Genomic DNA, 12,948 nt, shown 5'->3' with positions numbered 1-12,948 from the left:
TTGGGCAAAGGGTAGGTTCCAGTCTAGCAACCCGACCTGCATGAAAGATGGAATGAATGGCGATAGGCTACGCCGGAATGTACCAGATTGCGTAGAAGACTGAAATTTTGCAGGTGCTCCCCACCGCTGCTGATTTGAGGGCTTATCAGTCACAGAGCTCGATGTTGTTTCAAAGCTGACGTGGCTCTTTCACGCTAGTGACACTGGCTTCTGAAGTAGCTTTGCAATGAGACCTGTGGAAATGGCCGCGTCTGATAGATCTGATAATGTGTGGTACTTGACTTGGGTTTGATGCAGTCCAGAGTCCAAACCATTGAGTGAGCTCGGTGACGGACGCCTTGATATTAGAACACAGTGAATGCTCTCACCGGATGTTGGGGTATGACATCCGTTTGTTCGTTGAGCACGATGTGCGGTGTTGATGGTGCTGCAACCAAACCTCTGAGTTCGTAATAGCACATGTGCAAGTCAGAACAAACCCTTTGCGGTCTCTCATGAGTAGCTGGATCACTCGTGCTGCTGTACAGGCAGTGGGCATATACCCACGATGAAGTCGGGACAGACCGAAGGAGGCTTGAAGGTGCCATTGGTGTCAGTGGGTACCCGGATGGCGCAACTCAGCACGATGTCCGGCCATGCGATGCCAGTCGAATCTACTCTTTTGTGAGACATGCAAATGTCAGCTTTTGATGAGGACGCGCTTTTGAGGATGGCTGACGAGATCTTTGCTACCGATGTGAACACCGAATTCATCCCTTTCGTCCCTGGATACACGTATCCTTGGCGAATTCATTGACCACTGTTATGCTGGGGCAGAAGATTTGCATTTTCGGGAAGTGTTTTTGATGAAGGTGAGCTGACTCGGGCTTCGCCACCGATTAGAACGATTGTGAGGCAATTCGTTCTGACGCTGGCGGCTGATGACCACAATGCTGCAGTCGGCGGAGGCTGCAGTGGACAGCAACGGGTAGAGTCTGCGTAAGCGGTGCCCAAGCGAGCCAAGGCCAAGGACATTCCGTCGGCTCTTTGTCGGCTCCGGCAGGCGGAGAGGGTCTGCGCGCTCGCGGCAAACGCTGGTGCCGTTCACATTGTGGCATTGTTCCAACCGCCCATTGTCTTCGCCTTGATACTCCAAATACTCGCCGCCTACAGCTGACGTTGCTCACTTGATCTACGGAGGTCTTCGACGAGATCGCGAACTCGCAAAGGTAGCTAATGCGATGCCTGCTTCAATCTCTAGTCGCAAGCATGCAGAACACTCCACAGGCTCATCGACCATCGCTTTGCGCTGTCCAATCAATAGCCCAGCACTAGACACATCATCATTTTAGGAGGATGTGAGGAGCGACCTTCACGTCCACTTTGTCCCAGGCGGGAGTGGACGGCGCACTTGGAGCCCACCAAAGCCTGCGAACACGAAAGCAGACTCTCCATGTGCGAGACTGGACACCGGCATGGATTCCAATTTACGCACAACACATCTCCGATACCCCAAAGCTCGGCCAGAAACACTGCCGTGCACGGTCTCCTTCGGTCTAGGCCAATACGCGCCAAACGAACGAGAAGAGGCACGAGAAAGAGCTTGACATGCAAGAGCAGGCTGCTGCTGGACTTGAACGGGCACAAGAGAAGGACGAGCTGCATAGGGTGTGAAGGAGAGGTACGATGCTAGGACAGACGGTGCATGCTCTGCGAATCCGGTCAGCCCTGGACAACGAATGACAGCGAAGGCAAAAGCTTCCGGTCAGAAACGACAGCGCCGAGGATAGCAAAGCACATTCGAGAGAACACCGAACAAGACCACATCAACACGGCGAGAGCCTTCCTTCTCACTTTGGCCAAGATGGATGTCTCATGTCGCCGGAGAAGCCAATGGAGCCAACGAAATCACTGCCGGCCACGTGAGCTTCGGAGCGTCCTAGCCCTTTAAGCATCCGAGTGAATCACGAGGTAGCAGATGAATCGCTGCTCACGAGGTGGACGAATGAAACGGATTCGAAAGCATGGAGAAATAACATGAAGCTTGCTTTCTTCCCCACCCACTATGACGAGCTCCTATGATGGTATTGCCAGCTTCCTCAACGTCCCCGACAGCGAGAAGGCCCAAGGCGAACGCGACTCCATGCAGTGGAGCGCAAGACTCGGCAGACGCAGTCAACCTTCGGAAGTTGTTCGCTTATCAAGAAGAACTTTACCCACTCCCGACCCTGGGACTTATCAACTCTCCCGAAAGAGAATCTTGACAATTGTGAAGGAGCCAACAGTCGAAATTTAGATGGCTGTCCAGGAAGCGAAGATGAGATCGCACCAGCTGGATTTACAGCCACGAAGAAAGAGTGCCAAGAAGAAGAAGTCTGAGCTCCCCTCCGAAGAGTCCATCGCTTAAGGAACATTCGAAACAGTGGATTCAAACGTCGCAGCCACCTCGACGCAGGTCAGATTAGAGAGCTTCTTCGTCAAGAAGGCAGATTGGAGAAATGGTCAGAATGTCCTTCCTAAGAACGCTCGCAGGAAAGTCTTCAGCGGTGAAAGAGGATGCCGGGGTTTGTACAAGACGCTTATGAAGAGCTCACGCAAGCAGTTTCAGAGGGTCCGTCTGGCGCTCAAGACGCCGCTCACAACCGAAGGCTCTTGCCGATGCCGAGTATCTCTCCCGTTCTACGCTCGTCACTGGAATGGTCATGCTGGCAAGCTGTTATCTCTTCTCACACGCAGAAATTCGCGACTTTGTCAGACAGCGCACGAGCCCGATTGCCGATGCCAGTGACCCTATCGACCTCGCCTGAGCTACGTGCAGAGGTATGCCGTAGTCGGCAGACAGGGACTCGGAAGCCTACAGATGCATGCCGACTTTTGTCAGAAGATGCAGTACCACAATCCGCCGCTGCAAGTACCTGAGCATATGTTTGCTACAGGCCATCGTTGTCGGCGAGTCGGTTCTTGGAGATACTGGATCGGACACCACACTTGGACGTTGTCCATGCTTGTTCTTGCAAGACCTACCACTAGAAGAATAACGAATGAATGTTGACCTTGACGTGGTCATTATTGATCAACCAGGCACTCATCGCACACGCTGTCTGTAATCATGCTCTCGGATCATAAAGCGTCACACGATGTCCGCTATGTCCGACTGGCACAATCAACGGCCATCTCCACATTAGCCCCACATGCGCTGTTCACAGTACCACGTCTCGTTGCTTGGTCTTGAGTCCCCATGGTCTAGCCCAATATTGTTCCAGGAAGTGGAGATCGTCCCTGGACGTAAATTGACCTTCTTCCGGAATTTAGAGTCCTCCAGGGAGCCCCCAAAATTTCATGGCTCCAGGGTCGGTCTGTCCACAACGGCCGACCTCCCGTCACCAAACCTGCCACCATAGACTGGCGAAAGGTGCAGCAAATTACCGTCTCTCTTTTACTGCACATCGCTCTCCGCACGCACTGACCTGACCACAATACTGCCGTCGTTCGGCTCCTGGCACCACACCGTCGGTCCACAGCCTCGCCGCCAACATGCCGCCATGTCTGATCTGCGGCGCCCTCACCTCGACGACCGGCGACGACTATCGCTCCCAATCACCTGATTCTAGGCATGCCATGCGTAGATCGTTGGACGTCCAGGAGCAAAGTCGACATGAACGCGCCAAAAACGCCCTTTTAGACTGTACTGTCGCTTCCCGCTAGGACGCTAGAATCCGCGCGCCTGCGTGGGCTGCACTAAGCACACAGATCACGCTCACCGACCTAAAGAGCCCACACGGCACCACCTACTGCCTCTCAAGGGTTTCACCCGCACGTCTGGTGATGTGATCAAGTTTAGCGAGCATGGAGATTGGTAAGCGACCTAGAAGGACGTGAAACAAGGGACCGACCATCGTCACGATCCGCAAAGTTGGAAGGTCGGCAGAGATCTGGCTGGTATCTGGCCTCGCGATGGTCTCCAGATCCGGCAAAACTCACGTGGAGAGACGCACGAACAACGCCTTCTCCGATTGCGCTGTTCTCTCGCGCCAATACCACACTTCACGGCACTTCAAGGCCGAGAACGCGTATCATCCTTGCGCTGCCAACTGATGCCTCGAGTGCGGTGAAATAGTCATGAACTCAATGGCGCGATTGAAGCGGGAACGGGCACGACCGCACAAATCAGATCAAACACGAACTGCCGCTTTCGCATGCTGTGGTATCGCTGTCGGGCTCGAAACACCAAAGGGCGAGTCTGAACAATGCGCAGGTAGAAGAAGAAGAACGACCCGAAGTCGTGCTGCGAAAGATCGGTCTCACTTTGTAGGAAGAAGGCACAGCGACATTCGGCCGTAATGTTTAAAGAAAGACGAACGTCTGGTACAGCATGTCGATAGTCGTCTGCCGTAGAATGATTCAACGAATAGCGACGAGGACTCATGCCGCAAAGCCCTTCATCTGGTGCTGCAAACCGCGTGGCACGAGAAGTGAATCCTAATCTCATTCCATCTGGACTGCCAGGCGAACCAGGCGGATGTGTTCCGGAGATCCACATTTACGGTCACCGCAGTGCAGCATCGCTCGCAACACAGAACGCCTTCCAGGACTTTCGTCGTCCGCTGGACACCGAGAAATTCACGCCTGCTAAGAGTAGAAAGGCTCTCATGACACCTTCGACACCTACGCGGCCCTACGACCAACTCATCATCGACTAGAAGCTCCACTGTGTCCAGCTCAATATCTGTTTCCAATGCCAACGGCTAGGTCTCCGCGGTCACCATCACTTCTCATCCAGCCGCCATTAATGGGTACGGGATACAAGACATACGCCACAACGGCAGTGAATATACAACAACTCGCAAAATAATTCCAAACGCACCCTGGTATGAGGAGGCCTCGTCTTGCTACATTGAGTCTGCCACTCGTCGAGCAAAGCACAAACAGTCCTCTGTACGAGAAGATATTGTAGGTGAGAACTGGGTCTCTAACCCAACGGAGCCCGTAGGAACACTAAAAGGAAGAATTGCCGTACTTCAGAAGCTGCCACTCCTAAGCAACGTCCCGATCAAAAATTTGCACCATTCATGACCCTCGTGATGCGCATCTATCAGGACGCCGCTATTTGGGCATGACTTTCCGCGAAGAAGAGAGCGAAATCCGAAAGGGCAACTTTGAATACCACATTGCCATGCTCAGCCGAGCTACTGTATTCGAGAAGTCACTTGCTATCCAGCCATTGTTCTCAGTTGCCTGCAACGCTGCAATTTACACGACTGAGGTATGTACGCTTAAGCCCGTGGTGCTTTCATTCAGCGAGTGTACGGAGTACATCGAGGCACAGGTGTTCGCTATTGAGTATTGCTCGTGCAGCATCGAGATATCCTTTGGCATCGAGGAACCGCTGAGTTCGCATTAACGCCACTGCGAGGGATATTGGGAGCCGACAATGACATTCTGTGTAGTGTCGCATCTTATCGAATTTCACCGGGCTTGGAATCCTCTTACAAGTGAGTTCGTTTCACCCTTTGCTGAAGCAAGCTTAGAGCTGCACCTTTGATGCAGGATGTAAACGCTCAGCACCAGTTCATTATACAGCTTGGAAATGGTAGTATTATTATCGAAACTGTCAGAATGTCATTTTCCTACGCAAATGGGAGCCTGCCATCAGGCCCTTTCGGTCTTGAACACGACGATCCGCATGGTCATCGACACTTCGTAAGCCTTCGGGCGTGCACCGTCCGGTCAGCACCCGACACCGTATATGATGATCCCCTTTTCAGCTTTTGATTCGTAGGCACTGTATTATCGTTGTAGCTAAACACGAAGCACTGAATTTGATCCCGTGGTTGATACGAACCCCCGATATGGTTACTCATATCCATGGTTTCAGATGTTGCAATCACAGTCCGAGTTCTTTTCTGTACACAGATTTTGATGCTTAACAACACACGCCACGGATCCGCCGACATTCAGCAAATACCTGCACAATCCACTCTTGTTCGAATACACCTTCTCATACGTGCTTCGCAAGTCTCAGAGTCAGCAAGCACGGCAGCCAAGACTTCGATGCGTAGCAAAGCATCCAGCCTCCCACCACTATAATACGCCTAACTCGATTCTTCTAACATCTTCCGGTTCTCACGAAATTGCGTTCTTTAAGCACAATATCTGCTTGTTACCTATTCGGCCGCGGTGAGCGTGCTTGTTCATTATTCATGCAGGTCTGGACAACATAGACAAAAAGAACAAGACCACCTTGGATAATCGGGCAACCCAAATCAGTTTCGAGAGCATTACTTACAACAATATTCCTCGACAGCTTAACGCGAGAAGTTCCGCTATCTGCTTAACACTCTCGACAATCTCCGTACCTGCGGCCTCGATAAGACGATTTTACTACCACAAATGTTATTTGCGGGAGTCCGCATACTTCCAAATCCTTGGTGCTTAAGCTGCTCATTCAAGAATCCGGCAAGTTTCCAGAGCTCATCGCGAACGCGACCGAATTGTTCACAATCTTGAATGGTCTCGCTGAAGGCGGACAGCTTCAACGATGATTGCGACTCTGCCGTCTTCCGTCCAGCCTCCGATACGACAAGCCCGAATCAGGAGGATCTTCGATCACATCCATTGACCTCTCGATAGCTCCAACGCACATGCATCGCCCGGGAGCTATGACATACCTATATCATGAAGCCGACTGGGATAGACCTTCTTCTCAAGGAACACGGCGACAATTGATAGAGATCTGTCACTGAACGCAGATGAAGAACTCCATACTTCGGCCACCGGTGATGAAATAGCCGCAGCCGTGGCAAGGTGACTGGACCCAGAGGCATCATACCGAGCGCTATCAAGATGCTTCTCTCCGAGATGCAGCGGCTGAAATCCAAGGGTTGGGAATACGCAGTGGAAGCCGACTTCGTTGAAGTGTACGACGAGACTTTGAACGATTTGCTCGGCGATGCGAAGTCTTGGGATGAAGGTGATGGCGTTACCACCGCATCGCGTGGCAAGACGAAAGAAAAGCATGAAATCCATCATGATCCTGCCACAGGGAAGACATCCGTATTCAACTTGTCAACGATAGGCTTATGGCCGCCGCCTTCTAATGATGGCAGTTGCGACTACTGGTGGGAACGGCATTCACGGCGGAGGTACGAGCAGGCCCAGATGGTCCAGAGCGACTATAACGTTCAAGTCACAGGAAGATGCGCAGAGATCGATGCCGACTGAAACATTTGAAGGAAATATTGGCCGAGCTCGCAGAAGTGAAGTTCCAACCTCCCCAGCGAAAAGGAGCGAGTTTCAAAGAGAGGCACGAGCGCAGATTTGTTGGGAAAAAAGTATACCTAAAGCTTGCGGGGCGAAGAAGCGCAACGAAGACGAGCGGCTAGATGCCGTGCAGGGCATGTTCGCGAGATGAAGGGACGATGGGAGGAAGGATTGAATAATACTCATCCATGGTGTCCAAAGTTTATACGATGTGTCCGTAAGCGCAAGCGAGAAAGCAAAGGGATCCTGTGACTCAAATTGCCTTGCGTACCCCGAGATCATTCAGAGCACAACGACGTTCTTGAAATATGTGTAATATTGTAAGCAGCATGATAAGCCCACCAGATGCTTGTGGAGCAGCTGCACGACATCTATTCAGGTTCGTGTTACTGTCGACTTGTTTCTCATGGCATAATGAACCGGAAAGAGCAGTGTTTTGATTTCCAGGCAGCAAGGATGCGTTTCTTTCTGGTTCCAGAGGGCTCATTCAGGACAAGGGAGGAACGTTACTAAGGTGCTTGGACGAGAGGCAAGGTCTGCTTGCGAATCTGTTTCCTGTGCTTCTTTCTTGCTGTGCATGGAAAAAGTCGTGCTGCGCTACAGCTTGGGGTTAAGGAATGTTCTGCCAGAGAACAATACGGGAGAATCAACTTGTTTGCTTGGTCGTGCCCCTGTCGGCCCACCCACTCAAGGGAATGCCTACAAGATACTGCTTCCCAGAACTCCCTTTTAATTATCGAACGCACAATCCAGCTTCTGCCGTTTCCACTGATACTCATACGTACGCAGTTCATACTCGTTGCTTCTCGCTCTTGTGCCCTGGATATCTCCTGCTCGGTCACGGCGATGCGAACTCTTAGCGAAGCGATATGTCGGTCGGCCGCCGCCATGCGCTTTTTGGCTTTCTTTTCGATGCCCTCTCGGCATTCAGCAACTTTCTCCTATGACGAAACTACGTCTACCGGTGGTGGACGATCGAGTATCCGAAGAGCCAAGTGGGCCATGCTGTGTGCCTCATGACATAGCCTCCGAGCACACTCTTTAGCAGACTTGAACTTCTGATAGATGAAGGCGTCGAATGTCCAGCCCGTCGGTCGATGGCCTGCTGAAGAGCAGCCGAAGACAGCACTCTGCTGCCTTCTTCTCAAATCCATATGCGTCGCTTAGAGTTTGTCGCGTTTTCGTGGCTAGGTAATGTGTTTGAAGGAGATATGCTGCGCTGTTAACAGGTCGCTTCTTGAAAGATCGCGCCAACAACTCCGCAAGTGCGAGAAGGTCGGAAAAGTGACATTGGCCAGCTTCATTCTTCTAGGAATCATCAATCTATTTATTGCTTAGTGTGCGAGGATGGCGTGTCTTGATCAGAGCTTATGTTAGAGCATGCGATCAACGATGTTTCTTACTGAGGACTGACTGATCGAGGAGGATGAAGCACATGTAGTCTGGCCGCAATTGTGCATTGCTTGCAGCGGCAGGCGAGATATGGCACATTATATGTCGAATCGAAAGAGACATAGGATACGATTCCTAAACGAGTGTGGTGAGACCATCGAACACTTTTACGCAGGCCAGCACACCACATCGGGCTGCCTGTGAGCGAGGGCGGCCAACAACCTCTCTCTGCAGTGCACCGGTAGCGTAGTAGTGCGTGACAAGGGTGGAAGAGATGGAGAATCGGTGGAGGGAATGCAAAGGCTCCGTGAGTCGCTTCTCGCAATCTCTGGAATTGTGGTATTGTATTGGTGAAGAAGTACGGGTCTAGAAAGGGCATGTTTTCGTGGTTCGGCACTGTCAATTGTGCAATGCTGTGCTAGTCAACCTCCTGTGCAGCAGTGCAATGTCCCTCGTTAAGGCGAAGCCCAGCGACCCGCCAATTCTTTCCGTTTCCGCAAGAAGACTGTGATCAGGCACCTGCAGCTATTCATCCGTGCCCTCGCAACAAGCTCGTGCGATATTTTGGACCGTTCTGGCGCGGAACAAACCTGCTTCGATGAAGAGTGCTGAGTTGAGATGCTCTAAGCAAGGAAATAGTGCCATCGACACGGACGCCGACTATGTATTCGGTAGCGTAGTTCTTCCAACCACTTTACGATGGCATACTTGGAGCCGGTGACGCGTCTGGCTTCTCACGCTGTTCGTCCTCATCTTCGGTGTCGAAAACCTCAGCCGCCTTGCGCTTGTGTCTTCTCATCGAAATAGGGTCAAGGTTGGCTGAGCCAAACTGGTCTTTGAAGACATGATCCTTCCAGTCCAGCAGATTTGCGAACTTCTCGTACGATATTGTGGTTCCTTTCATGTCAACTGGTTGGCTCTGTGTGCCCATCTTGCGTTGTTCTGGCGAAGTTTCCGGCGATTTGACGGCACTGGCGGCGCGAGAAGCGGTTGGAAGGGGACTACCCTCAGGGAGGATGCGGAAGAGGATGGATTCGCCATCGCGTGTCACTAATGTATATCAGCAATCGCAGAGGCGTGAAGAGACAGATATCCCAGGTCGGTTGGTGTACCTTCACCCGGAGACACAAAGTCGCCAAACTTGATTACATCGCCAGATCGGAGAAGCGACGAGAGTGCTCAAACTTGAGTCGCGCTACATGGAGATGCGAATCATAGCGTGCTGGCGGGAGGCAACAGCACAGTCGAACAAAGCGTTCTGAGAGCGGATCGGGTGTGCTCGACCGACTGCGCAGGGCTTATCGCAAGCAAAATCGACAGAGCGACGGTCGTGGGTGGTCGAGCTGAGGGTGATGCGTGCTGTAAAGAACAACATGTTGGTGGCGACAGCGGTTCGTGATATGGCGCACAGCGGTTGAATGTTGTTTGGTGGGTGGGCAAGCAGTCTTGTGGTGGTCGTGGCCGAAATAAGGCAGTGTTGGCAAAGCGCGTCGTGTTGCACCAAAGGAGTTTCTCGGCGCGTCCGCCACACGCCGTCGAGCAAGCAGAGTGAATACATCGCCCATCGCGAACTTTTGAAGGGGCATCCTCGTCCGTGTTGGGTGGGCCGGTCGATTCGTCTCCTCTGCCGCCCGCGTGAGACGCGCCTGAGCTCTTCGGTGCCTGTAAAGAGGCTACAAATCTGCTTCCTTTTCTCCTCGAGCTCCGGGGCGCGATTGGTCTACTACATGCGACGCGAACGCCAACACGAAGTGAAGACCAACTCTGCGCGACCTTCCGCGTTGGACCTCCTGCAGTAAACATCGCCGAACCGCAGTGACCGTTGCGCCAAGTCATCGTGCACAACGATACTGTATCCTCATTGATGTTCTGTTTTGACCAACTGTAATGGGCCAAATTTTCACCGCAGGCTTCTCTTCGCAACGGATTGTATCCATTCTCTTTGGTGGTTCTCCTTCTTATCTGCCGCACCTTTCTGTTGCATACACTGGGTGAGGGAATATTGTCTTCGCGCAAAATGACCGTATTGTCTGCCTGTTCCGACCAAATCTCCCGAGTCTCTCCTTCATCGACGAGTTCTGTCTCTTTGCTCGTTCGTCGATTGAGACACACTGACAACCAGCCGAGTGACCGGCAGTGGCGCGACCAAAGCTGCTCCTATTGCGGGGTGCAATGTAGTGGTGGTGACAGCGGTTGTGGAAGCACGGCACGCGGCGACGAAGGAAGCCAAATGTGAGATGGCGAGTCGGTCGCCCTCGGCCGGTGCTGGTGGAATCCGCAGTCGCGCTCAGCTGCTCCAAATGCTTTCCGAACCTCGAGCTGGCCTTCTCATCCATGTCCTGCAGGTCCTTGGCTGTCTCTGCGTAGTCGATGTCCTGGTCAATCTCCTCCATGTTGTCCTCATCGACAGTCTGACTCGCCCTTGCGCTCTTCCTCGCTATTCTCCGAGTCGTCCTCATCCATGTCCTCATTCCGGGCAGCGGCCTTGCTCTTGCCCTTTGTCGAAGGCGCTCGTATTCATCGGCGTGTCGGCCCCATCCGTAGACTTCGTGGCATCCTGAGCGCTCACCTTCGTGGGGTTGCTCGTGAGTGTCGGAAATGAGTATGATAGATTTAGCGAATCCGAGGATGAAGAGGTTTGGGCACGTCTCGAGAATACCCTGCAGATCGACAGATCTATCATTGCATTAAAGCGGAGGCTGCTCGGGAGTTGGTTCTGCTTCATCAGCTCGTTGCCGGTGGCCAAGCTGCGGCGGCGTGGATGTTGGTAGTCTGCGTACATGAATGAGTACAAACAAACGGTGTTGCTGGTGCAGCACGGCGGGGAACGCTTTCGTGGCGCCAAGCCGCGGTGATAAGGAGGCCCATATCGGCCACCTCGCCACTACGTCACTTTCGCTTGATTCTCAGTTTATTCAATTACTATTGTCGCACTTCTACCTCCACTACTATGATAACGACGATAATCGCTATAGTATTAGGTAACTCGCTATTATACGCTCTTAATAATAGTATTACTAATCTATATTAGCGCTACTACTACTGCCTATAATCGTTTCTACGATACGTATACGATTACTTCTATACTATAGCTACCGACGGCGATAGTAGTAGTACTATAGTTTCGTATATAGAGTTTATTTTACTTATTTATAATTATTACTAGCTTTACTAATACTTTATTAGTATACTTACTACTATATCTAGCGTACTCCTTAATAATATATAGCTATAGAATAGTAATTAGACGAATAATAAGGATAGCGATAGTACTAATAGCTTTAATAGTACTACTTCTAAGTATATAAAATCGTATATTTTTAAGTACTTTCTAAGGCTTTACTAACTATAATAGACCTCCTCTACTACTTTCTATACCTCTAGTTAATCTATAAATCCTCCTCTACTCTACTACTACGAATATTTACGACTTTTAGTTTTATAATACTAGTAAGTAGTAGTAATAGCTTAACGAGTATAATAGTAAGAATAAAATAAAGAAGAGAGTAGCTAGTAATAATCTATATAAGTTTAACGTAGCTCGGCGTATTATAGAGACTTCTAAGAGTATTATAGCTATAATACTATACTACTAGTATACTAGGCCTAGTAATATATAGGTTTATAAAGTATTAAATAAAGCTAGAGAGGTTACTTATACTTATTATTGTTAAATTTAGAAGTCTAACCTATCTAGATATAGTAGAATAAAGCAAAGTAAAACCTTTCGGAATAAGTAGTTAGAAAGGCTTAGGTTTCTATCTACTATAAGCCTATAAAGAAATACTTTCTACTAAGAATTTCTAAAGCCTAAAATACTACTTATTTAAAGCCTAACTATTAGATAGAGAGATATAGTATCTATAGAATCTTAAATTATAATACTCTCTCTAATAGCCTATCTCTTAATAGCTAGTTACCTTTTCTTAGTCTTATTCTCTATTATAGTAAAAGCTCTTACTTTACTTATATTTCTAAAAGCTAAGACTATACTTCTTATAAGTTCTAAATACTAATAGCTTAATAGTAAGTATCTCTTTCCTTAATATAGAGTATACTACCTAGCTTTAAATAACTCTAAGTTATCTATCTTCTTTTTCTTTTATTATTATCTCTATATAGCTCTTATAGTATAAGCTAAATACTCTAATTCTTCTTCTAGTTTAAGTTACTTAAGTATCTCTACTTCTTTCTTTTCTAGAATAGAAAGGATATTATTAGATAATAAGTATAGTTAGATATCTATAGTATCTCTAATAGATAACTAAAATTTAGATAGGCTACTAAGTAGAACTTAGATTCTATTCTTAGGTTTAA

General features: G+C 49.7%; 3 protein-coding genes across 3 annotated transcripts; 2 read left to right on the top strand and 1 right to left on the bottom strand.

Moving 5' to 3' along the window:
- Window positions 1-4,403: 4,403 nt before the first annotated feature.
- Window positions 4,404-4,679, top strand: RHO25_013181 (uncharacterized protein; the record flags this gene model as incomplete). The annotated part of the gene is made up of 1 exon (XM_065603673.1): window positions 4,404-4,679. One exon carries the CDS (start codon window positions 4,404-4,406, stop codon window positions 4,677-4,679), a length of 276 nt encoding a protein of 91 aa, XP_065459745.1.
- Window positions 4,680-6,822: 2,143 nt separating this feature from the next.
- RHO25_013180 (uncharacterized protein) lies at window positions 6,823-7,200 on the top strand (the record flags this gene model as incomplete). Its single annotated transcript, XM_065603672.1, has 1 exon — window positions 6,823-7,200. The coding sequence occupies one exon, from the start codon at window positions 6,823-6,825 to the stop codon at window positions 7,198-7,200; it is 378 nt and encodes a 125-aa protein (XP_065459744.1).
- A 2,125-nt stretch (window positions 7,201-9,325) lies between these two features.
- Window positions 9,326-11,413, bottom strand: RHO25_013179 (uncharacterized protein; the record flags this gene model as incomplete). The annotated part of the gene is made up of 3 exons (XM_023605029.2): window positions 9,326-9,681; window positions 10,748-11,213; window positions 11,291-11,413. 3 exons carry the CDS (start codon window positions 11,411-11,413, stop codon window positions 9,326-9,328), a joined length of 945 nt encoding a protein of 314 aa, XP_023448478.2.
- Window positions 11,414-12,948: the final 1,535 nt, after the last annotated feature.

The sequence above is a fragment of the Cercospora beticola genome, chromosome 10 (genome assembly GCF_033473495.1).
Source record: "Cercospora beticola chromosome 10, complete sequence".
NCBI classification, from domain to species: domain Eukaryota; kingdom Fungi; phylum Ascomycota; class Dothideomycetes; order Mycosphaerellales; family Mycosphaerellaceae; genus Cercospora; species Cercospora beticola.
The sequence above is the reverse complement of the archived record's forward strand: the minus strand, read 5'-3'. Positions and strand labels throughout refer to the sequence as shown.